Source organism: Amblyraja radiata, chromosome 28 (assembly GCF_010909765.2).
Source record: "Amblyraja radiata isolate CabotCenter1 chromosome 28, sAmbRad1.1.pri, whole genome shotgun sequence".
NCBI lineage: Eukaryota > Metazoa > Chordata > Chondrichthyes > Rajiformes > Rajidae > Amblyraja > Amblyraja radiata.
This window is the reverse complement of record NC_045983.1, coordinates 4,838,317-4,864,579: the sequence shown is the minus strand read 5'-3', so window position 1 is coordinate 4,864,579 and position 26,263 is coordinate 4,838,317. Positions and strand designations below refer to the sequence as shown.

Here is a 26,263-nt window from a genome sequence, read left to right as displayed (position 1 = left end):
AAGGGCCTGTTTCCATGCTGTGAGTCTAAACTAAACGAAACCAATAATTAGAGCACAATAGGTGCATTCTGGCGTTTATGTTGCACACAATTCTCTTCCTACCTTTCATCAATCTCATTAACATAATAATAATAATAATGGATGGGATTTATATAGCGCCTTTCTAATACTCAAGGCGCTTTACATCGCATTATTCATTCACTCCTCAGTCACACTCGGTGGTGGCAAGCTACTTCTGTAGCCACAGCTGCCCTGGGGCAGACTGATGGAAGCGTGGCTGCCAATCTGCGCCTACGGCCCCTCCGACCACCACCAATCACTCACACACATTCACACACAGGCAAAGGTGGGTGAAGTGTCTTGCCCAAGGACACAACGACAGTATGCACTCCAAGCGGGATTCGAACTGGCTACCTTCCGGTTGCCAGCCGAACACTTAGCCCATTGTGCCATCCTTCTTACACATTTTGTCTGCTCCTCTGCCATCGCTCTCCTTGTCATCTCCTCAAGGTAAACACAAAAAGCTGGGGTAACTCAGCGGGACAGGCAGCATCTCTGGAGAGAAAGAATGGGTGACGTTTCGGGTCGAGACCCTTCTTCAGACCCATTCCTTCTCTTCAGAGATGCTCCCTGTCCCGCTGAGTTACTTTGTGTCTATCTTTGCTTTAAACCAGCATCTGCAGTTCCTTCCTGCACATCTCCCCAAGGTAAGTCTACTTTGAAGTTCTCCTCCTCTCTCCAACAAGAGTTCTGCAACACCCTCTCTCGCTGCTCCCCCTCTGCAATTCCTCCTGATCTCCAGCTCCATGCATTAATTTGTCCTGTGTGTCTTCTCTATCTCTTGTTTCCCTTCCCCCTCACTCTCAGCCTGAAGAAGGGGCTCGATCCTAAATGTCACCCATTTGATTGTATTGGTGTTGAGTATTATACATTAATACTGGACTTCCACATATTTCTCCCCTCCCCTCCTACTACTTTCCCACCTCTGGCTTCCCAATTCACAAATATTCATTCCTGTCTCACACCTTCTGCTCTTATCTCCAGCCTTTGCCCCAACCATCTGCCTATCAAACAACCACCTCACATGTGTACATGGCTATTACCTGCCATGCTGAGTCCAGCTTCTCCCATCTTCCAGCATTCTTCTCCCTTTCTAATCAGTCTGAGGAAGGGTCCCAACCCGAAACTTCACCGACCCATGTTCTCCAGAGATGCTGCCTGACCTGCTGAGTTACTCCTGCACTTTGTGTCCTCCTGTGCATTAACCAGCATCTGCAGTTCTTTGTCTCTACGTATTATATCTGACTCTATTGTGTGCCTGTACCTCAGTAGTACTGAGTCAGTACTCATGGTATTAATAATCCTAAAACTAAACCTAAATCTAGCAAATGACTTATTTTACCATTCTTTTAATGAGATTCTTCTGAAATCTCTCTCAGATGGCACGGCGGCGCAGGGGTAGAGTTGCTACCTCACAGTGCCAGAAACCCGGGTTTGATCCTGCCTACGGGTGCTGCCTGTACGGAGTTTGTACGTTCTCCCTGAGAGCTGCGTGGGTTTTCTCTAAGATCTCCGGTTTCCTCCCACACTCCAAAGACGTACAGGTTTGTAGGTTCATTGGCTTGGTACAATTGTAAATTGTCCCTAGTGTGTGTAGGGTAGTGTTAAGTGTGCGGGGATCGCTGGTCGGCGCGGATTCGGCGGGCCGAAGGGCCTGTTTCCGCCCAGTATCTCAAGAGATTCAAGAGAGTTTATTGTCATGTGTCCCTGATAGGACAATGAAATTCTTGCTTTGCTTCAGCACAACAGAATATAGTAGGCATTGACTACAAAACAGATCAATGTGTCCATATACCGTAATATAAATATATACACACATGAATAAATAAGCTGATAAAGTGCAAATTAGTATCTCTGAACTAAACTAGACTAGATTATTGATTCCGCCCTTCATCAGGAAATGTTTTCACATGGGCACCTTTTCATAATCTTGAAGATCGGTGACTGATCACCGTCTGTCAAGATTCATGAGTTCCCACCACTTCAAAGATGTATCATTTCATGGCATGTCATGCTTCTGGTAAATCAACTTCTCACCTCTTTGCTTCTTTCTCTGTATCTGATGCTTTCACACGTTGGTAAATAAAAGACACACCCATTGTCCTGGCACGACAAACAACCAAACACAATGTTCCCACACTGGCTCTTGACAGAGACTCCTTCCTCTCTAACAAGATGCAGTTTCGTTGAGGGATACAGCATAGAAACAGGCCCTTCGGCACTTTGATCACCCGTTCACACTATTTCTATGTTATCCCACCTTCTCATGCACTCCCTACACACTAGGGGCACAGAAGCCATGAGGGGAATAGGTCGGGTAGATGCGCAGAGCCTTTTACCCAGAGTAGGGGAATCAAGAACCAGAGGGCATGGGTTTAAGGTGAGCAGGGAAAGATTTAATAGGAACCTGTTATAGACAATAGGTGCAGGAGTAGGCCATTCGGCCCTTCGAGCCAGCACCGCCATTCAATGTGATCATGGCTGATCATCCCCAATCAGTACCCCGTTCCTGCCTTCTCCCCATATCCCCTGATTCCACTATTTTTAAGAGCCCTATCTAGCTCTCTCTTGAAAGCATCCAGAGAACCTGCCTCCACCGCCCTCTGAGGCAGAGAATTCCACAGACTCACCACTCTCTGTGAGAAAAAGTGTTTCCTCGTCTCCGTTCTAAATGGCTTACTCCTTATTCTTAAACTGTGGCCCCTGGTTCTGGACTTCCCAAACATCGGGAAAATGTTTCCTGCCTCTAGTGTGTCCAAGCCCTTAACAATCTTATATGTTTCAATGAGATATCCTCTCATCCTTCCTTCTAAACTCCAGAGTGTACAAGCCCAGCTGCTCCATTCTCTCAGCATATGACAGTCCCGCCATCCCGGGAATTAACTTTGTAAACCTACGCTGCACTCCCTCAATAGCAAGTTATTTACCTTTTATACACAAGGGGTAGCGGGTGTACGGAACGAGCTGCCGGAGGAGGTAGTTGAGGCAGGTACTATCACACCGTTCAAGAAACATTTAGACAGGTACATGGGTCCGATGTTTAGAGGGATATGGGCCAAACGCAGGCTGGTGGAACTAGTATAGATGGGGCATGTTGGTCGGCGTGGGCAGGTTGGGCTCAAGGGCCTGTTTTCCTATGACTCTGTAGTCAACCTACAAACCCGCACGCCTTTGGGATGTAGGGGGAAACCGGAGCTCCTGGAGGTAACCCGCGCGGCCACAGGGAGAACAGGCAAACTCCACAGCGGCAGCGCCCGAGGTCAGGATTGAACCTGGATCACTGGCGCCGTGAGGCACTGACTCTACCGCTGCGCCATGGGGGAAATAGATCATTTCTTCCCGCAAAATCGGACACAAAGAGCTGGATGGAGTAACTCAGCGGGTCCAGGCAGGATCTCTGGAGAACGTGGTTTCGGCAACATTTCGGGTCGGGATCCTTCTTCAGACGCGAAACGTCACCTTTCAATGTCCCCCACGGATGCTGCCTGACCCGCTGAGTTACTCCAGCACCTTGTGTCCGTGTTTGTAAAGCAGCCTCTGCCGCTCTGTGCCGCCCCCACAGTATAATCCTTATAACATTTAAAATAAAATCTCTCCTCTGGGGTTTGAAAAGCCGCTGCAAGCATCTCCAGCACTGAGATCCCACATCTGTTCCTGATTTAGACCCAGAGAGTTGTCGATGAAGTGTTCTCCACCCAGGAGCGATGTGCCACGTAAAATGAGTTCGCGTGAAACGTGACTAATGAACAGCCCTTGCGATTCTTGAACGTACTCGCACTGATTTGTCGCAAAAGCTCGCTGAGGTATTCAGTGTGAAATTCTTCAGTCCCACAGGTGTGTGTGTGTGCTAGCTTCCAACCCCCGCATTCAACAGGGCACTTCTGAAATGCATTCACGGAATTGGGGTAGACTTCATAACTTCATAAGTCCCTGGAGCAGAATTAGGCCATTCAGCCCATCGAGTCTCCTCCACCATTCAACCATGGCGGATCTATCTTTCCCTCTCAACCCCATTCCCTTGCCTTCTCCCCATAACCTTTGATGCCCTTACTAATCGCAAACCTGTCAGTCCCTGCTTTAAAAATATCCACTGGTGACTTGGCCTCCACCGCCATCTGCGGCAATGAATTCCACAGATTCACCACCCCCTGGCTAAAAAAATTCTTCAGTCTGAAGAAGGGTTTCGTCCCGAAACGTTGCCTATTTCCTTCGCTCCATAGATGCTGTCGCACCCGCTGAGTTTCTCCAGCATTTTTGTCTACCTTCGATTTTCCAGCATCTGCAGTTCCTTCTTAAACATAAAGAAATTCCTCCTCTACTCCTTTCCAAAGGTGCGTCCTTTTATTCCGAGCCGTTCAGTCGCTGCTTCTCACGTGCATGGTTTGGATGGTTGAGGCAGCGAGAGGCAACTTCTCCAGAGACCCAAGCAGTTTCAGACTATGTCTGAAGTCAAGTTGAGTGGTAATCGGCTGAATCCTGGTTGGATTTGGCTGCACCAGATAGCTACCGCTTTTGGCCGAGATTTTGGCGCTGAAACTCCATCGAGGTTGGAAGTCCTGGTCTTCAGAGTGAGACAACACTCTCCAGGGTGAGGCACAAAGCGCTGGATAACTCAGCGGGTCAGGCAGCCTCTCTGGAGGAGACGTTTCTGGTCAAGACCCGACATCAGACTCAATCCTTTCTCCACAGATGCTGCCTGACCCGCTGGGTTTCTCCAGCACTTTGTGTCCCTATCCGTGGTATAGACCCGCATCTTGGGCAGCTTACAACCCAGCAGCATGAACATTGATGTCTCTAACTTCAAGTAACCCTTTCATCCCCTCTCTCGCCTTCCCTCCCCCACCCCAGTCATGTACGAGTTTCACTGCAGTCCTGCTGAGTTGCGCTGTCTGAACTTGTTATCGCCGAGCCCGCGACCAACAATGGACCATTGTGGGCTCCACCTCTCCATGATCTTCGTTACATTTTTGCATTTCTTTCATTCATTTATTCTATATCTCTCCGCATCACCGTCTATATCTCTCGTTTCCCTTTCCCCTGGCTCTCAGTCTGACGAAGGGTCTCGACCCTATTCCGTTTCTCCAGAGATGCTGCCCGTCCCGCCGAGTTACTCCAGCATTTTGTGTCTGTCTGTCTGTCGTCTATCTTTGGTTCTTTACTCCCCAGGCAGTCTGGTTTGTTTAGGATAAACTGCATCTAATTAATCCATGTATCCTTGTCTGAAAACATTGACTTTGGCACAGCAGACTGGTCACGTGACAATAGACACAAAATGCTGGAGTAACACAGCAGGGACAGGCAGCATCTCTGGATAAAAGGAATAGGTGACGTTTCGGGTCGAGATCCTTCTGCAGACTGAGAGTCGGGGGAGAGGGAAACTAGAGGTTTGAAAAGGGACAGAACAAATCTGAGCCGGCACCCGATGAACAAGGGAAGTTGGAGCCCACAATGGTCCATTGTTGGTTGGCAAGTTGTTGCAGTCCCTTTTTTATGTAGCCTGCTTACCCACAAGATAGGGCTAGGTTTAGGTAGATTTCCAATCAGAATAGGTAATACTGTACATAAATACAATCAAGTCTCAGTCAAGTATAACAGGTGGAGCAAAGGGGAAGATACAGAGTGCAGAATATAGTTCTCAGCATTGTAGCGCACCAGTTCCACAGACAAAGTCCAATGTCCACAATGGGGTAGAGGTGAATCGGACAGTACCCTAGCTTATGGAAGGACCATTCAGAAGCCTGATAACAGAGGGGAAGAAGCTGTTCCCGAGTCTGGTGGTACACGCTTTCAAGCTTCTTATAGATTCATAGTAATACAGTGTGGAAACAGGCCCTTCGGCCCAACCTGCCCACACCGGCCAACATGTCCCATCTACACTAGTCCCACCTGCCAGCGTTTGGCCCATATCCCTCCAAACCTGTCATATCCATGTACCTGTCTAATTGCTTCTTAAATGTTGGGATAGTCCCAGCCTCAACTACCTCCACTGGCAGCTTGTTCCATACAACCCCCACCCTTTGGGTGAAAAAGTTACCCCTCAGATGAAATCTTTTCCCCTTCACCTTAAACCTATGTCGTCTGGTCCTCGATTCACCTACTCTGGGCAAGAGACTCTGTGCACCTCCCCTCATCCTCCTGCGCTCTAGGGAATAGTCCCAACCTACTCAACCACTCCCAATAGCTCACACCCTCTATTCCTGGCAACATTCTCGTATATTTATTCTAGAATTTAGAAGGATGAGAGGGCGGAAACATGTTCCCGATGTTGTGGGAGTCCAGAACCAGGGGCCACAGTTTAAGGGGTAAGCCATTTAGAACGGAGATGAGGAAACACTTTTTCACACAGAGAGTTGTGTGTCTGTGGAATTCTCTGCCTCAGAAGGCAGTGGAGGCCGGTTTTCTACATACTTTCAAGAGAGAGCTAGATAGGGCTCTTAAAGATAGCGGAGTCAGGGGATATGGGGAGAAGGCAGGAACGGGGTACTGATTGTGGATAATCAGCCATGATCACATTGAATGGCGGTGCTGGCTCGGAGGGCTGAATGGCCTACTCCTGCGCCTATTGTCTATTGTAAAATCCTGGCAACATTTCAAAAAAAATATCGATGAGACAGATCTTTGGTCGAGTTCTAGTTGGCATGCTATTGGCATGTTGATCAACTCTTAGCTGAAGATCAAATCGTACAAATTAGAAGATCGTATGTGTGAAGAAAAATTAAATGGTTTGACAACGTTGAATGAAATGGTGGTGGTTATGTTTTGGCCATCATTCCATGCCTTTCCTGTAACATGGAGTATATAGTTTTTGTCTACCCGATATTTTTCCATTTGTCAAAGAAACAACAAAACAATGTTGGTTTGGTTCCGAAAGACGAGATGAAAGCTAATGATGTTCCTTTATTTAGGAGGAGCACAGCTCACTGTATCCCAGTCTGCCTTATGTCTTAGGTCGGGATCGGACCCAGGCCTCCGTCGATGTACGCTCTGTACAGAGCCGGTCCCACTTGGGCGTCATTTGCACGTCACGGAGATGGCACCCGAAGATTTTGTACGTCCCAAAATCCTGGGGCGCCGCGCGCGACCCTGCTTACGTCACCACGCACCATGCGCGCGTAATGCGCATCATGCGCTCATCATGTACGCGTCACGACGCGCACATGATGAGCTACTGGTGCGCATTACGCACGCATGGTGCATGGTGACATAGGCAGTGATGCGCCATGACGTAACGTAACGCCGTGACGTAAATGATGTCGTGTAAATGACGCGCAAATGACGCCCAAGTGGGACAGGTCCTTAAGGCAGCAACTCTACCACTGTGCCATCGTGCTGCCCGCCCGCCCAATACAAGGCAGTTGCAAGAAACCCAGTGTGAAGAAGGCCCTGGACCCGATACGTCACCTATTCATTTTCTCAAAAGGTGCTGCCTCACCCGCTGAGTCACTCCAGCATTTGGTGTCTACCTTCCATCTATCTCCATACTGTATGTGAGTTTGACAAATAGCTTGTCTCTGTGTTTAACTCTTGGAGTGCCTGACCCCTACACAGAGGTCACCTCCCACGCACGCACTCCCACACTGTGACTGCTCTGCGCGGTTGTTAGTTACTCCCCTGTTAACTCAGGTGATTATCTCCCTTGAGTACCTCCAGCCAAGGTCAGAGGAGCTCATTTCTCAAAAGAAAGGTTCTCCTCACTGGCTAATAAGTTGCTAAAAATAAGCAGATACTCCTAGTGATGCAGCACGGAAATGGGCCCTATTGCCCAACATCCACACCGACCAAGATGGCATTAGTCCCACCTGCCCACGTTTGGCCCATATCCCTCCAAACCATTCCTATTGATGTAGTTATGTTTAGTTCCAAAATACAGTGTGGAAACAAGCCCTGCGGCCCACCCAGTCACCGATACTACTCCCACCTGCCCACGTTCTAAACCATCCATGCTGTTTAGTTTAGTTTAGTTTAGAGATACAGTGTGGAAACAGGCCCTATGGCCCACTGAGTCCTTGCCGACCAGCCATCGCCCCGTACACTAGTTCTATCCTACGCTCCAGGGACAATTTACAATTTTACAGAAGCCAATTAATCTGCAAACCTGTACGTCTTTGGGATGTGAGAGGAAACCGGAACACCCGGAGAAATCCAACGCGGTCACAGGGGGAAGGTATAAACTCCGTACAGACAGCACCCACAGTCAGGGTGGTACCCCGGTCTCTGGAACTGTGAGGGGGCAGCGACTGTGCCAACGTGCCAACGTGCCTGCCGCCCTGGTGAGTTGGCACAGAGCGGGCAAAGGAAGAAAGCCAGAGATGCCTCCAGCTGCAAACGTTCCAGTATCACAGTCGCACATCTGGCTCACAGTTGGGGCCCCAGCTCCGTCCGCTCACCCCTCCTGTACTCCACCCCCTCCTCTCCCCCCCCCACTGGCTCACATCCCCGACCAACCTGCGCCCCTTGGGGCAGACCAGCAGAGTTCCACAGCACTCGCATGCTGAATTATTGGTTTATATTTCAGCTTTATCATTAGGGAGGTTGAGGTGAGGCCTGATCGACGTCCATAAACTGAGAGGCATTGACGAGGTAGACAGTCACAACCTTTTCCCAGGGTGGTCAGACCAAATGCTGGACAGCAGAGCTTCAAGATGCAAGGGGCAATGTTTAAAGGAGATGTGCAGGGTTTTAGTGTGTACAGCATGGATAGTGGGCCGAAGGGCCTGCTGTGTCTCAAATCTATATCTATATTTTTTACTTTGCTCTATCTATTGTACTTGAGTTTGACGTGTTTGTATTTATGTGTTGTATTATCTGATCTTATTGGATAGCAAAGCTTTTCACTGTACCTCGGTACACCTGACGGTGATAGACTTGAACCTAAACCGAGGACATTATTGACCAACTGAGTTAAAAGTGGTTATTGTGGATGGTACTTGATGATCAGCAAGAGAATGTTGGGATGTAGAGTCCGTTCCTATAAGAAGGGTCTCGACCTGAAACATCACCTATTCATATCCATCTGAAGAAGGGTCTCGACCTGAAACGTCACCTATCCATGTTCTCCAGAGATGCTGCCTAGACCCGCTGAGTTAATGCCCCTGTCCCACTTAGGAAACCTGAACGGAAATCTCGGGAGACTTTGTGCCCCACCCAAGGTTTCCGTGCGGTTCCCGGAGGTTTTTGTCAGTCTTCCTACCTGCTCCCACTACCTGCAACCTCCGGCAACCACCTGCAACCTCCGGGAACCGCACGGAAACCTTGGGTGGGGCGCAAAGTCTCCAGAGGTTACCGTTCAGGTTTCCTAAGTGGGACAGGGGCATAACTCCAGCACTCGGTGTCCTTTCCTCTTGCTGTATTGTGAGACGTGATGACGTGTCCCTTCCATCCTTTTGTTCCACCATTTGATGGAGCAAATGGACTTGACCCGAAACATCACCTTCTCTGGTCCCGACCTGAATCGTCACCTATCCATGCTGCCTGACCCGCTGAGTTACTCCAGCACTCTGTGTCTTTTCATCTTTTGCCTGGCTAAGGTCGATCTGTGTGAAGATTTGAACACCGTTTTCCCTCATGGGCCGGGGGTGATGCCAGTCCCTGTGTTTAAGAAGGAACTGCAGATGCTGGAAAATCGAAGGTAGACAAAAGTGCTGGAGAAACTCAGCGGGGGCAGCAGCATCTATGGAGCGAAGGAAATAGGCGATGTTTCAGGTCGAGACCCTTATTCAGACTGATGCCAGCCCCTAATTGGCACAGAGGGTAAAGGTGGCAGAACGCATTCTTGCCCTGCTACAGAAGGCACTGGGCACAGTTGCACCCATCACCCTCTACACTCGCCACCCCCCCAAACCCAGCCTCGGCACCCTGTTGTTGGAGTGAGATTGAGTTCCAGGTTTCCACAACTTCTTGTAGAAACAAGGAACTGCAGATGTCGGTTTACAAAAAAAAAGACGCAAAGTGCTGGAGTAAAGAAGGGCCCTGACCCAAAACGTCACCCCACCATGTTCTTCAGGGATGCTGCTGCCTGACCCTGAGGAACAGCCTCAGAATAAAAGGACGTGCCTTTAGAATGAAGATGAGGAGGAATTTCTTCAGTCAGAGGGTGGTGAATCTGTGGAATTCATTGCCACAGACGGCTGTGGAGGCCAAGTCTTAGGAACTTTTCCCTGTCCCCTTGAAACTCTTTCCTGAGTAAAATGAGATAACATCGGACTATTGTGTACAAACAAGGAACTGCAGATGCGGGTTTGCAAAAAAAAAAAGACGAAGTGCTGGAGTGACACAGCAGGTCAGGCAGCATCTCTGCAGAACATGGATAGGTGACGTTTCGGGTCGGGACCCTTCTTTAGACCCATCCCAGGATATCACCTATCTATGTTCTCCAGAGATGCTGCCTGACCCGCTGAGTTACTCCAGCACTTTGTGTCTTTCATTGTGCGCCTTCTTTGCCTGGCAAAAATCAATCCTCAGCGAGAAGAAGGGTCTCAACCCAAAGCTTCCCCTCCCTCCTTCCCTCCAGAGATGCTGCCTGTCGCGCTGAGTCACTCCAACACTTCGCCATTTTTCTTGCAAACGTGCGTCTGCAGTTCCTTGTTTGTACACGATAGTCCGATGTTATCCCAGTTTTGCATTTCCTTCCTACAAAAAACAATCGGTGTCAGGATATGACCAGGTCATAAGGTCATAAGTGATGGGAGCAAAATGAGGCCATTCGACCCGTCCAGTCCATTCAGCCTTTCAATTGTGGCTGATCTATCTCTCTTTCCTGACCCCATTCTCCTGCCTGCTCCCCCTTAATCCCTGACACCCATTCTAATATTGCTATATTTAAGAGGGAGTTAGATGTGGCCCTTGTGGCTAAAGGGATCAGGGGGTATGGAGAGAAGGCAGGTACAGGATACTGAGTTGGATGATCAGCCATGATCATATTGAATGGCGGTGCTGGATCGAAGGGCCGAATGGCCTACTCCTGCACCTATTTTCTATGTTTCTATGTTTCTATAACAAATATAGTGCAATAATAATATAGTCTTTTGCATATATAGTCAGAGCTCAGAGCTTATTCGTTGTTGTGTTTAATAGCCTGATTTAATAGCCTAATCTGTCAATCTCCGCCTTAAAAATATCCATTGACTTGGCCTCCACAGCCGTCTGTGGCAATGAATTCCACAGATTCACCACCGTCTGGCCTTTGTTTCACTTCTCTTTCATCCCTCTCTGATCATTATTTGCAGTGCAGTGCCGGTCCAATCACCCCCCCCATCCCCCCCCCCCCCACCCCTAGATGACCGATAGACCCCATCACCCCGATGATCTTCACCAGTCCCCATCAACTTACCGGACCAGACCCTGAGATACTCCAGCACCTTGTGTCTTATTATTGCTGTTGCTGCTGCTCTCCCAAATCTCATCCTTGCCTTGGAAGGGTTAATGCAGAGAAGTCGATGCGTTCTGACACCAGTGTGGAGAGAGAGAGAGAGAGGGAGGGAGAGAGAGAGAGGGAGGGAGAGAGGGAGATAGAGAGCGGGCAGAGCTGCCTTTGGGAGGGATGGATGTAGCTGGGTGGGAGGAGCTCCCTCAGTTGTCACGTCTCCGTGGCAACACGCCCGGCAGAAAGTGCCGAGGAGACACGGTGTTGGGATCTCACCCTGGCAGGTCCAGCGCACACGCGGGCACACGCGGAGAGTACGGGGAACGTTGGCCGTTGAACCCTGGACCTCTCTCCCCTCTGGAGCGCGGGGACGCCGGACACTGGGTGGTCCCGACCAGCGGTGGGGGGGACGGGAGGGGGGAGGAGGAGGAGAACGCGGGGGGCTCGGTAGGAACCGAGGGAGTTGGCAGCATAAGGTGCCGGAGACAGAGAGAGGGAAGAACTGCGTCCGATTGCAGGCTGGAAAGAAAAAGGAGAGAGAGAACGGACTTAGAAACGAGCCAACTCTGGAAGCACGAGAGGAACAGCTGCAGCTGCCTGCTAGTCGTCAGCCAGGTGACTTGAAGGTCACTTGAGGTGGAGAGGAGCGGAGCGGAGGGGAGAAGGAGGAGAACGGACGGAGTGAGAGAGAGGAGACACGTATCGGCCCACGAGGGGAGGCAGGAGGTGCCAAGTGCCGGTGGTGAGGGGGGAGAGCCCGTCCTGGCCGGGTGCTCCGGGGGGGGGGGGGGGGGGGAGCCGGACAGACGGGCACAGCCAAGGGGCCGGAGCAACTGACCAGACATGGCGGAGAAGGTCAGCCACACCACCTCCAAGAAGGCCGGTCTGCGGGCGGCAGTGGTGATGATAGGGTTACTGCACAGATCCCGGAGGGAGAAGGAACGCAGGTAAAACATGCTGCTCACTAGAGACCTGTCTTCTCCACACCTTAACTACTTCAGTGCCAGTGTCAGGCTTGTGTACAGCTGGTCCAGGTGAAGCAGGAACCGTTAACAATGACTCTCACTCGCCTGTCATCAACATAAAGTTATAGCTGTGTTATAGTCAGACGTATGAGAGGGGATCTTATAGAAACGTATAAAATCCTTCACGGATTGGACAGGTTAGACGCAGGAAAAATGTTCCCGATGTTTGGGGGGGGGGGAGTCCAGAACCGGGGGTCACACAGTTTAAGAATAAGGGGTCGGCCATTTAGGACTGAGATGAGGAAAAACTTTTTCAGCCAGAGAGTTGTGAATCTGTGGAATTCTCTGCCACAGAAGGATGTATTCATAGAGAGAGCTTCTGTAGATTTAGCTCTTGGGGCTAACGGAATCAAGGGATGTGGGGAGAAGGCAGGAACGGGGTACTGATTGTGGATGATCAGCCATGATCACATTGAATGGCGGTGCTGGCTCGAAGGGCCGAATGGCCTACTCCTGCACCTATTGTCTATGTTTTTATGTCGCTAGTATACAGCGAAAGGTGTTGTATGGAGGCGTGTTATTGTCATGTGTACCCCAAGTACAGTGAAAAGCATTCATGTACGAACTTAGGTTTAAATTTAATACTGTTACGTGTACCGAGGTACAGTGGAAGGCTTTCATGTTGGATGTCTAGGTTTATTTTTAGACAGGGGTACCCAGGGTACAGTGAAGATTGTTGTCTACGAGCTTATGTTTATTACTGTCACGTGCAACAAGATACAGTGCAAAGCTTTGCGTCGGAAGGAACTGCAGATGCTGGTTTAAACCGAAGATAGACACAAAGTGCTGGAGTAACTCAGCGGGACGGGCAGCATCTCTGGAGAGAGGGAAGGGGCGACGTTTCGGGTCGAGTCCGAAGAAGGGTCTCAACCTGAAACGTTCCTTGTATCCGGAGATGCTGCCTGTCCCGATGAGTTACTCCGGCATTTTGTGTCCGTCTACAGTGGAGAGCTTTGTTTTACAGCCTGAGGTTCGTGTTTACTATTACCATGTGTACCCAGGGTAGAGTATAAGGCTGTGTTCCACACGCTTGTTGGGTATTGCCACGTGTACCAAGGTACAGAGAAAAAGCTTGGTTTTGCAAGCCTGGCCCAACAGAAGCAATCTATATAGGCCTGTCACCTTGAGAATAATTCTTTAATCATAATTTGCTGCCAAACCTCTGGAATGGAGGAGGTGGAGAGTTGGAGGGAGGGGGGGGGGGGTGGTGGTAGTGTGGAGTGGGGGGTGGCAGGAGTCTAACAAATTATTTCCATGCTACAGTTGACCACAAATAACAAGTCCATTCCTTGTCCATGAGCTCATAAGCGACAGGAGCTGAATTAGGCCATTCGGCCCATCGAGTCAATTCCACCATTCAATCATGGCTGATCTATCTTTCCCTCTCATCCCCATTCTCCTGCCTTCTCCCCGTTTATTAATCTCCGATGCACGTTTTTTTCCTGATCCATGTGGCGTGTGTCCACCAGGAATAACGCTGGGATTTGGTTTAGGTTTAAGTTTAGGTTTAGGTTTCTTAGTGACACGTGCACCGAGGTACAGTCAACAACTTAGTGTTGCTTGTTGTTCAAACAGATCAGATACACAACACGTAAATATCATCAAGTCAAACTCACGGACTATAGGTAGAGCAAAGGGGAAGATACAGAGTGTAGAATATAGTTCTCAGCATTGTAGCGCACCAGTTCCACAGACAGAGTCCAATGCCCGCAATGGGGTAGAGGTGAACCGGACAGTGCCCTAGCTTATGGAAGGACCGTTCAGAAGCCCGATAACAGAGGGGAAGAAGCTGTTCCTGAGTCTGGTGGTGCGCGCTTTCAAGCTTCTGTACCTTCTGCTGGACGAGAGCGGGGAGAAGAAGGAATGACTGGGGTGGGACAAGTTACTTGTTTAACTATTCCATTGGACTTAAGACTTCACCCTTGATACATGGTTAATAATATTTAAAGGGAAGGGAAAGATTTTTCAGACACTCTGCAGGTCAGGACAGCTTTCTGGTTGCTGTGTGTCTTTTACTGACATGTAACCTTATGGATATGAAAGCATTTGATTAGAAAGGCAGAACTCACAGCAGCATGTTACATTTATATATCACCTTTAACTTATGCTCCTTGGAATCACAAAAATATCTTAGTGTCTGCTCGACAGTAGAAGGTTGTACTAAATGCAGGTACAGCAGGCAGTGAAGAAAGCAAATGGCCTGTTGGCCTTTATAACAAGAGGAATCGAATATAGGAGCAAAGAGGTCCTTCTGCAGTTGTACAGAGCCCTAGTGAGACCACACCTAGAGTATTGTGTGCAGTTTTGGTCCCCTAATTTGAGGAAGGACATTCTTGCTATTGATGGAGTGCAGCGTAGGTTTACAAGGTTAATTCCCGGGATGGCGGGACTGTCATATGCTGAGAGAATGGAGCAGCTGAGCTTGTACACTCTGGAGTTTAGAAGGATGAGAGGGCATCTCATTGCAACATATAAGATTGTTAAGGGCTTGGACACGCTCGAGGCGGGAAATGTTCCCGATGTTGGGGGAGTCCAGAACCAGGGGTCACAGTTTAAGAATAAGCAGTAAGCCATTTAGAACGGAGACGAGGAAACACTTTTTCTCACAGAATGTGGTGAGTGTGTGGAATTCTCTGCCTCAGAGGGCGGTGGAGGCAGGTTCTCTGGATGCTTTCAAGAGAGAGCTAGATAGGGCTCTTAAAGATAGCGGAGTCAGGGGATATGGGGAGAAGGCAGGAACGGGGTAGTGATTGTGGATGATCAGCCATGATCACATTGAATGGCGGTGCTGGCTCGAAGGGCTGAATGGCCTACTCCTGCACCTATTGTCTATTGTCTATAAATGATGTTTCTTTGCAGAATAAGTTGTGTCTCGGCTCCAATCGATCGTTTCGCTGAACACCTCCTTGGCCGACGTGATCTCCCGGTTGCCAAATATTTTAACTCCCCTCCCCATTCCCACACTGACCTTTCTGCCCGGGGCCTCCTCCATTGTCAGAGTGAGGCCACACACAAACTGGAGGAACAGCACCTCATATTTCGCTTGGGTAGCTTATACCCCAGCGGTATGAAGGCTGATTTCTCTAATTTCAAGTAACCCCTGCATTCCCTCTCCACGCCCCTCCCTCCCCCACCCTGCTAGTATCCACTGTTTATATCCATATATCCCTTCGTTATCACCACTTCCAAGCCAACAATGGACCATTGTGGGCTCCACCTTTCCATGGTCATCGGTGCCGGCTCTGATTGTTCCGAACCTTTTCAAACCTCTATTTCCCTCTCCCCCGACTCTCAGCCTGAAGAAGGGTCTCCACCCGAAAAGTCACCTGTTCCTTTTCTCCAGCGATGCTGCCTGACCCCTCTGAGTTACTCCAGCACTTTGTGTCTACCTTTGGTGTAAAGCAGCATCTGCAGTTCCTTCCTGCACAAATAGTTTGGTTTATTTATCATATTCCGTGGTATAATGGAGCCGGAGATGGAAGCCAGCAGATGGCTTTTCTCAATTCTTCAACTGCTTGGAATAAATTAGCAAACAGATAACGTTCAACTGATTACTGGTTTTATGGAAGGTAACACATGGGAGGTGTATGTTAAACTGGCTGCCTGTTTAAAGCCGTCAGTGGCAGCAACTCTGCGTACAAACCTATTCACCACAAGGGTGATCGCCTTATGTACTGGTTTAGTTTCTTGTCAAGTGTACCATGGTACAGTGGAAAGCTTGTTGTTGTCTGCTAACCAGTCATGCACTGACCCAAGAGAGTGAGAGAGAGAAAGGTAGAGAGAGTAGAGGGAGTAGAGGGAGAGAGAGAGAGAGAGGGAGAAAGCTGGTAGAGAGAAAAAGAGTGAGAGAGGTAGTGGGAGAGAGGTAGAGAGAGGGAGAGAGATAGTAGAAAGGGAGAGGGAGTCGTGGGAGAGGAAAAGAGAGAGAGAGAGAGAGAGAGGAAAAGAAAGAGAGAGAGAAAGGTAGCGGAGAGGAAGAGAGAGTAGAGGTTGAATGTGAGAGAGAGAGAGAGAGAGAGGAAAAGAGAGAGAGAGAGGGTAGAGAGAAAGAGAATAGAGAGAGTGTGGAGAGAGTCAGAGAGCGAGAGAAATGGGAGAAAGGGGTAGAGAGGGCGAGAGTTAGGGAAAGGTAGTTGAGAGAGGGGGAGAGGTCGGATGTGTGGGGTGAGAGAGGGAGAGGGAGGGAGTAGAGAGAGAGAAAGGGAGAGTAGGGAGTGGTAGAGAAAAAGTGTGGGTAGAGAGAGGTAGTACAGACTGACTGACAGACAGACAGACAGACAGACAGACAGACAGACAGACAGACAGACAGACAGACAGACAGACACAGACAGACAGACAGACAGACACAGACAGACAGACAGAGATTAGCTGGAACTCTCTCCGGTCTGGAGATGGTGGGCATTTGTAACAGCAGATCTGGTGAATATCACCCAGTTATTATTCCACCATCATTTCATTCTAACAATGCTACATTTTTGCAAGGCATAACGCTGAGCTCACAGCTCTCTGCCTTTCTCAGTCATGCCATTTTGTTGTTTACATATCAATTAATACCTTTCGTGACGCCTAAAGTTTCCCAGTAATGTGGTGAAATGCAGCCGTGGTTTTGCCAACTCTCTTGTCCCCAAATGAAGCCCCAAAACTCTACCTAACATCAGTGAAGCGCCTCAAAACATTTGCCGAAAGCGCCCGTGGTCTCCTGCAGAAGATGGGACACAAAGTGCCGGGGTAACTCAGCGGGTCAGGCAGCGTCTCTGGTGAAAAGGAATAGGTGATGTTTCGGGCCGAGACCCTTCATCTGCATGCTGAAGAAGAATCCCGACCTAAAACGTCACCTGCCCACATTCTCCAGAGACGCTGCCTGACCCGCTGAGTTACTCCAGCGCTTTGTGCCTTTTTGTGGTCTTCCCGAAGTAACCCCAACAGTTCGTTTAACTCACGTGGACCTTATCCAGACTCCTGAGATGGTTTAGACGACCTTTTAGGTCGCGACACAAACTGCTGGAGTAACTCAGCGGGTCAGGCAGCATCTCTGGAAAATGTGGATAGGTGACGTTTCAGGTCGGGATCCTTTGAAGACCCTTCGTCAGGCTGAAGAAGGGTCTCCTCTACCATTCCATATCCGACCATTCTGTCCTGGGCCTCCTCCATGGCCAGAGTGAGTCCCACCGCAAATTGGAGGAGCAGCACCTCATATTTCGCTTGGGCAGTTTACACCCCAGCGGTATGAACATTGACTTCTCCAATTTCAGGTAGTCCTTGCTTTCTCCCTACTGCCCCTCCCCCTTCCCCGCTCTCCCTCAGCCCACTGTCTCTTCCTTTCTTCTTTCCACCCCCCCCCCCCACATCAGTCTGAAGAAGGGTCTCGACCCAAAACGTCACCTATTTCCTTTGCTCCATAGATGCTGCCTCACCCGCTGAGTTTCTCCAGCATTTTTGTCTACTCCCGAAACGTCGCTTGTCCATGTGCTCCAGAGATGCTGCCTGACCTGCTGAGTTACTCCAGCACGTTGTGTCTTGTTTTTGGTAAACCAGCATCTGCAGTTACTTGTGCCTCCACCCTGGGGCAGTTTTTCTTGTAGGAGTCTGGGTTCCTGTTGGTACAGATACAAGCCAGTCACGCAGCTGAGAAACACATGAAAACAGACTGACCTTCACTACAGTGAGAACTAAATTCTAATGCAGATGGAGCTTATGTCAGCTCAGCGTGAGAAGGTTGTGCCAGGGACCTGAATATATAAAATATACTCTTCCACAGTAGTGCATCGGTAACGTTGCTTCATTACAACGCCAGAGACCCGGGTTCGACCCTGACCACGGGTGCTGTCTATACGGAGTTTGTACGTTCTCCCCGTGACCACGTGGGTTTTCCCCCGGGTGCTCCGGTTTCCTCCCACACAGGGGCGGAAAACCCCCCATGTTTTGAGAGGTGGGGGACATCCCCCCCAAGTTTTTGTGATCCCGATTTTAAAATCTCCGCTTTCCGCGATACAGTGGGGGTGGACTGATGATCGAGGGCGCGAAGATTGGAGGAGGGAGGGGTGGAGGGGGGGGAGGGGACTGGGGATAGAGCAGGATGATTGGAGGAGGGAGACGTAGCACAGACCTGCGTCTCATCCGCAGGCAGGATCGATCCCGGCCGGGTCTCCGACGCTGTCCCCAGTGACCCCCCCCCACGGGTGGCCAGAGAGGTCGGGAGTCAGACGTGAGCTATACCCCCAGGCCCACAGCCAGCGCAGAGAAACAGCGCTAAACCCAGCTCAACTCTGCCTGTCCCACCAGGTGAGCCTACAGCCCTTCCTGGACTTGCGGGAAATATGGCCAGCGCGGAGAAGCAGTGCTGGTATCCCGTCAGTCCAGACAGGGCTGTAGTTAACCCGGTGAGACAGGCAGAGTTGAGCTGCATTTAGCGCTGGATTGAGCCTCCGAAGCCTCGAGCATGTGTGTGTGTGTGTGTGTGTGTGTGTGTGTGTGTGTGTGTGTGTGTGTGTGTGTGTGTGTGTGTGTGTGTGTGTGTGTGTGTGTGTGTGTGTGTGTGTGTGTGTGTGTGCGCATGCACGCGCAGCTGCCAAAAAATTGTGTCCCCCGTACCCTCCATGTTTTGACAGCGGGTTCCTCTCTTGCTCCCACACTCCAAAGACGTGCAGGTTTGTAGGTTAATTGGCTTGTGTGTGTGAATGGTCCCAGGTGTGTGTAGGGTAGTGTTAATGTGCTGATGTTGGTGCGGACTCAGTGGGCCGAAAGGGGCCTGTTTCCGCGCTGTATCTCTGAACTAAACTAAACTAAACTAAACTAAAGTATAATCAGAGCAAACAATGCTGGAAATGCTCAGCAGGTCAGTGGAGAGGAAACCGAGTTAACATGTCAGACAGGTGACCCCTTGCAAGACAACTGACTATGGACCGAGTGGTAAAGAATTGGCCAGGCCATCGAGGATAAGATCGAGGATAACCTTGCATCAGTCTGAAGAAGGGTTTCAGCCCAAAACGTTGCCTATTTCCTTCGCTCCATAGATGCTGCCTCACCCGCTGAGTTTCTCCAGCATTTTTGTCTACCTTCGAGGATAAGAGTCAGGAAGTCAGGATGCAGCTTTATAGGACTATGGTTAGGCCGCATTTGGAGAATTGTGTGCAGTTTAGTTTATTTTACCAAACAAAGATGGGGGTTGAGGACGCCATCATCCACCTGCTCCATCGTTCCTACGCTCACCTGGATAAATCATAAGAGCCCTGGTTCCACCAAGATGCAACACAGAACGCCACAGGAGATCCTTCTTCCCTGTGGCTATCAAACTGTACAACTCCTCCCCCTTCTGTCGTGGGTTAGACTGAGTGACTCCCCCCACCCCCCCACACAATCTTTGCACATCCCCAATCACTTTAATGTCATGTTTCATGTATCTTGTGTTTTATGACTGTTGGCAGATCAATTTCCCTCCTGGGATAAATAAAGTTCTATCGTATCGTAGGTTAGTTTAGAGATACAGCGCGGAAACAGGCCCTTCAGCTCACCAAGTCCGTGCCGGCAAACAATCACCCCGTATACTATCGCTACCCTACACACACACACACGAGTCTCTACCAGAGCCATTTAACCCACAAACCTGTACGTCTTTGGAGTCAGATTTCTGCTTGTCCCCTTGCAGGAAGGATGTGGAGGCTTTGGAGAGGGTTCAGCTGAGGTAGTTTACCAGAATGATGTGTAGCAAGGAATTGCAGATGCTGGTTTAAATCGAAGATAGACACAAATTGCTGGAGTAACTCAGTGGGACAGACAGCATCTCAGGAGAGAAGGAACGGGTGATGTTTCGGGTCGAGACCCTTCTCCAGACTTGATGCCTGGATTTGGGGGGGTTAGCTACAGGGAGAGGTTGGACAGATTTCCCTCAAACTCCAAAGACCTGATGGAAATATATAAAATTATGAGAGGCACAGCTAGGCGGGGAGAAGAAGGAATGACCGGGATGGGACAAGTCTTTGAGTAAGTCAGCTGCTTTTCTGAGGCAGCGTGAAGTGTAGATGGACTGGGCCACATCAGTGATGGGGAGCCTGGTCTTTGTAGTGGACTGGGTCACGCCTGTAACTGTCCGCAATTTCTCACAGTCTTGGGCAGAGCTGTTCCCAGACCAAGCTGTGATGCAGCCCGACAGATGAAAGAATGGGTCGACTGGGCTTGTATTCACTGGAATTTAGAAGGACGAGAGGGAATCTTATAGAAACATATAGAACTCTTAAAGGATTGGACAGGCTAGATGCAGGAAAAATGTTCCTCATGTTGGGGGAGTCCAGAACCAGGGGTCACAGTTTAAGAATAAGGGGTAGGCCATTTAGGACTGAGTAGAGGAAAAACTTTTTCACCCAGAGAGTTGTGAATCTGTGGAATTCTCTGCCACAGAAGACAGTGGAGGCCGATTCATTGGATGGATTCAGGAGAGAATTAGATTTAGCTCTTAGGGCTAAAGGAATCAAGGGATATGGGGGTACTGATTTTAGATGATCAGCCATGATCATATTGAATGGTGGTGCTGGCTCGAAGGGCCGAATGGCCTACTCCTGTGCAAATGTTTCTATGTTCTATGACAGTGTGCTTTCTAGGGTGCACCTGTAGACGTGGTCTACTGTGAAAGCAAGCCAAATCTACTCAGCTTCCTCAGGGAGTAGATGTTAGTATGCCTTCTGGGCTGTTGCATCACTGTGGTTGGGCCTTGCTTGCCGACTTTAACATCCCAGTACAATAAAAATACCCTGCTATGTGGAATAAAACCAGGGAGCGATAGAAGTACAGCAGGATGCCATTCAGCCCTTGGAATTCATGCTAGCCCTCTGTATGAGCTGAGCAACTAACCTTCCCCCTCCCTTTTAATGTAATCGCAGTCATACAGCATGTAAACAGGCCCTTCAGCCCATCTTGTCCATACCCCTTCTACACCAGTGCCATCTGCCTGCATTTGGTCCATTTCCCTCTAAACCTTTCCTATCCACGTACCTGTTCAAGTATCTTTTAAACACTGTTATGGTACCTGTTTAGTTTAGTTTAGCTTTTCCGTTCCGTTTCTTATTATTGTCAGGTGGCCCGAGGTACAGTGAAAAGCTTTGTTGCTGCCTGCTATCCAGTCAACAGAAAGACATTCCATGATTAAAATCAAAGCTGTCCACAATGTAAAGATGCAGATGTCATGTTTAGTGCAAGGTAAAATCCAGTATTGTCGATGAAAGCCAGTTCAAAGGGCTCCAATGAGGTGGATGGGAGGTCAGGAACGCACTGTAGTTGGTGGGAGGATGGTTCAGTTGCCTGATAACAGCCGGGAAGAAACTGTCCCTGAATTTGGCTGGAGGTGTGCATTTTCACACTTCTGTACCTCTTGCCTAATGGGAGAGGGGAGAAGAGGGGGTGAGACTCGAGTCTCACTGTTAACCATGTCACTTTTAGAAGACCCAACAGCGACATCTGGAGACAATTGACTTTTAGATGCCATTGTTTTCAGATGTGGTTTTGTCCGAAGAAGGGTCTCGACCCGAAATGTCACCCATTCCTTTTCTCCAGAAATGCTGCCTGACCCGCTGAGTTACTCCAGCATTTTGTGCCTCTCTTCATGAAAAGATTGTTAGAAAAAATAACGTTCTAAAAATAAAACACATTTTTATTGTTCAATGAACTCCCGTTTTGACCTTGATACTTTTAGTTTAGTTTAGATATACAGCGCAGAAACAAAGCCTTTCGGCCCACCGAGTCCGCGCCGACCAGCGATCCCCGCACACTAACACTATCCTACACATGCTAGGGACTATTTACAATTATACCAAAGCCAATTAATCTACAAACCTGCATGTCAATTGCCCCCAGTGTGCAGGGAGTGGATGAGAAAGTGGGATAACATAGAACTGGTGTGAACGGGTGATTGTTGGTCGGCATAGACTCGGTGGGCCGAAGGGCCTGTTTCCATCTTGTATCTCTAAAATTTAGAAACATAGAAACACGGAAACATAGAAAATAGGTTCAGGAGGAGCGAGCACCGCCATTCATTGTGACCATGGCTGATCGTCCCCAATCAATAACCCGTGCCTGCCTTCTCCCCATAATCCCTTGATTCCACTAGGGACTCCACTAGCCCCTAGAACTCTATCTAACTCTCTCTTAAATCCATCCAGTGATCTGGCCTCCACTGCCCTCTGTGGCAGGGAATTCCACAAATTCACAACTCTTTGGGTGAAAAAGTTGATTCTCACCTCAGTCTTAAATGGCCTCCCCTTTATTCTCAGACTGTGGTCCCTGGTTCTGGACTCGCCCAACTTTGGGAACATATTCCACTAGCCCCTAGAGCTCTATCTAACTCTCTCTTAAATCCATCCAGTGATCTGGCCTCCACTGCCCTCTGTGGCAGGGAATTCCACAAATTCACAACTCTCTGGGTGAAAAAGTTGATTCTCACCTCAGTCTTAAATGGCCTCCCCTTTATTCTCAGAATGTGGTCCCTGGTTCTGGACTCGCCCAACTTTGGGAACATATTTCCTGCATCTAGCTTATCCAGTCCTTTTAAAATGTTATATGTTTCTATAAGATTGCCCCTCATCCTTCTAAACTCCAGTGAATACAAGCCTAGTCTTTTCAATCTTTCCTCATATGACAGTCACGCCATCCAGGGGATCAATCTCGTGAACCTACGCTGCACTGCCTCAATCACAAGAATGTCCTTCCTCAAATTAGGAGACCAAAACTGTACACACTTAAAGTAAAAAACTAAAACCATTTATTTTACAAGCTAATTATTCCTAGGCTCTGTGGTCTGATCAACCTGTTTGAGAAGCTGGTGAGATAAATAACTTAGTTATTTCAAAGTGCCTGGGGAAGTCATCTCAGAGTTCTGAGGTGGCAGTTTCACTTCCTGAAGTGGTCTTTCTTGCCGTGTTTAAGATTCCCACCCTACCTTGCTGGGTCACCACAAGAATGAACCTTTAATATTTATATTGTGACATCAATTTAGCAGCAAAGGACCCAGATTCAATCCAGACCTCGGGTGCTGCCTGTACGGAGTTTGCACGTTCTCCCTGTGACCGCGTGGGTTTTCTCCAGGAGCTCCAGTTTCCTCCCACATCCCAAAGACGTACAAGTTGATTGGCCTCTCTACATTGCCCCTGGTTTAGTTTAGTTCAGAGATACCGTGTGAAAACAGGCCCTTCGGCCCAACGAGTCCGTGCTGACCAGCGATCCCCACTGACACTATGTTACACACACACAGAGACAATTTACAATTGTACCAAGCCGATTAGCCTACAAACATGTACTGCACGTCTTTGGAGTGTGGGAGGAAACCAGAGCTCCCGGAGAAAACGCACGCAGGTCACGGGGAGAGCGTACAAACTCCTCACCCGTAGACAGGATCGAACCTGGGTCTTTGGCGCTGTAAGGCAACCCTACCACTGCGCGACCGGAATACTATTTTTCCCCCAACGAGACAACATTCCATTTCCAGGCGAAGGATAATTCCTGGAGCAAATAATTCCACAAACAAGGAGCAGGCACAAGATTTCGAATCCTGAAACCGAACGACCACAAATATATTGTCATACACCGCGGAAACAGGCCGTTCGGCTCAACTTGCCCACTTGACCAAATTCCCCATCTACACTAGCGCTATCTGCTCATGTTTGGCCTGTATCCCTCTAACCCTTTCCTATCCATGTACCTGTCCAAATGTCTATTAAATGTTGTTATAGAACCTGCCTCAACTACTTACTCTGGCAGCTTGTTCCATACACCCACCACCCTCTGTGTGAAAAGGTTACCCTTCAGATTCCTATTCCATCTTTCCCCTCTCACCTTAAACCTGTGTCCTCTGCTTCTTCATTCCTCTACCATGGTTGAAACATTTATCCTTTCTATTCCCATTATGATCTTATACACATCTGTACCTTTTAACGAAAACCAGAATCGGCATCTTAAAGTGTTTTTAAACTTTAAATTAGATATGTCTTAATTGACAAACCAGAATTATTCATTAGAATATGGTCTCCATTTATAGATTACTTGAAGGGGTAGATGGGACCGGCACGTAGGCCGGACTGAAGCCTGAACCCAGGACTAGATGAATAGTTAAGTTCTCTGACCTACGGACCTATCTCCCAAGTTGTATTATTGATAATTTATCCTATTTTTCTAATTTATTTATTTATTTATTTATTTTTCTTATCTATAAATATAAATAAATAATTAGAGGCAATGTTAATATATAACCGATAAAGGAGGATCCCAGCTACTTTGGTAACTGGGTCCCTGGAAACCTGGATATTTAATATGTAACCGTTAACAAAGTCTGTATTGGTTTGGATTTATGATATAACCATATAACAATTACAGCACGGAAACAGGCCATCTCGGCCCTACAAGTCCGTGCCGAACAACTTTTTTCCCTTAGTCCCACCTGCCTGCACTCATACCATAACCCTCCATTCCCTTCTCATCCATATGCCTATCCAATTTATTTTTAAATGATACCAACGAACCTGCCTCCACCACTTCCACTGGAAGCTCATTCCACACCGCTACCACTCTCTGAGTAAAGAAGTTCCCCCTCATGTTACCCCTAAACTTCTGTCCCTTAATTCTGAAGTCATATGCAGATGCCTCTAATAAAAATGTATTTAAAAAAATAAATAAATAAATAAACTGTTTGCTCACATTACTCAATCATTCTAAACTCACAATTTCTCTCCAGTGTGTGTCCAATGTGGGATCCCCGATACGGGGATCGCTGGTCGGCGTAGACTCGATGGGCTAAAGGGCCTGTTTTGTCTAAGCTAAGCTACAAACTAAACTAAACTAAACTGCTCAAAGCGCTGCCCTTGGCCTCCGTTCCCATGTGCTCAATGATTTTACTTTTAGACTCTAGCGATGCAGTGTGGAAACAGGCCCTTCGGCCCACCGAGGCCATGCCGACCAGCGATCACCCGTACACGAGCACTACCCTACGCACACCAGGGACAATTTGCAATTTTAACCGAAGCCAATGAATCTACAAACCTGCATGTCTTTGGAGTGTGGCAGGAAACCGGAGCACCCAGAGAAAACCCACGCAGGTCAAGGGGAGAATGTCCAAACTCCATACAGACAGCGCCCATGCTCAGGATCGAACCCGGGTCTCTGCCGCTGCAAGGCAGCAACTCTACCGCTTCGCCACCATGCCGAGGAGGGCGTCTATAAAAATGGGTTGAAAAAATGGGAGTAAATATGCGGTTGATGTTTGTCATGGACTCTGTGAGCCTGAGGGTCCTGTTTCCATGCTGTATCTCTCGGTGACTCTGAATTCTATTGAATTATAGTGATAATTAACCTTGAATCATTTCATCAAATCGATTCTTCAGCTAGAGGGGAGTATGGCTATGAGGGGCAGACAGAAATGCGGATTGAGTCCGAGATCAGATCAGTTCAAAAGATTGGACAAAATGTGTAGGAAAGAACTGCAGGTGCTGGTTTAAATCGAAGATAGACTCAAAATGCTGGAGTAACTCAGTGGGACAGGTAGCATCTCTGGAGAGAAAGAATGGGCGACGTTTCTGGGTCTGAAGAAGGGTTTCGGCCCGAAACGTTGCCTATTTCCTTCGCTCCATAGATGCTGCTGCACCCGCTGAGTTTCTCCAGCATTTTTGTCTACCTTTGATTCTCCAGCATCTGCAGTTCCTTCTTAAACAACATGCTGCCTGTCCCGCTGAGTTACTCCCAACATTTTGTGTCTACCTTCAGGAGATTGGAGATGGCTTGAGGGGAGAAATGACCTCCTTGTGCCCTTATTTCTTACAATCTTACATTCAAAGTTTAGTTT

At 48.7% G+C, this 26,263-nt stretch overlaps 1 protein-coding gene across 7 annotated transcripts in view; it reads left to right on the top strand.

The window, feature by feature from the left end:
* rap1gap2 (RAP1 GTPase activating protein 2) overlaps window positions 1–26,263 on the top strand; it is a 257,951-nt gene that overhangs the window by 95,752 nt on the left and 135,936 nt on the right. For 6 of the 7 annotated variants that reach the window (XM_033045634.1, XM_033045635.1, XM_033045633.1 and 3 more), the window contains exon 1: window positions 12,218–12,369. The exons of the other annotated variant lie outside the window; for it this stretch is intronic. In XM_033045634.1, coding sequence (XP_032901525.1) covers window positions 12,266–12,369 — 104 coding nt within the window. In that variant the 5' untranslated portion in view covers window positions 12,218–12,265. Of the gene's footprint in view, window positions 1–12,217; window positions 12,370–26,263 lie in introns of those variants that run through there. 7 annotated transcript variants of the gene reach the window in all.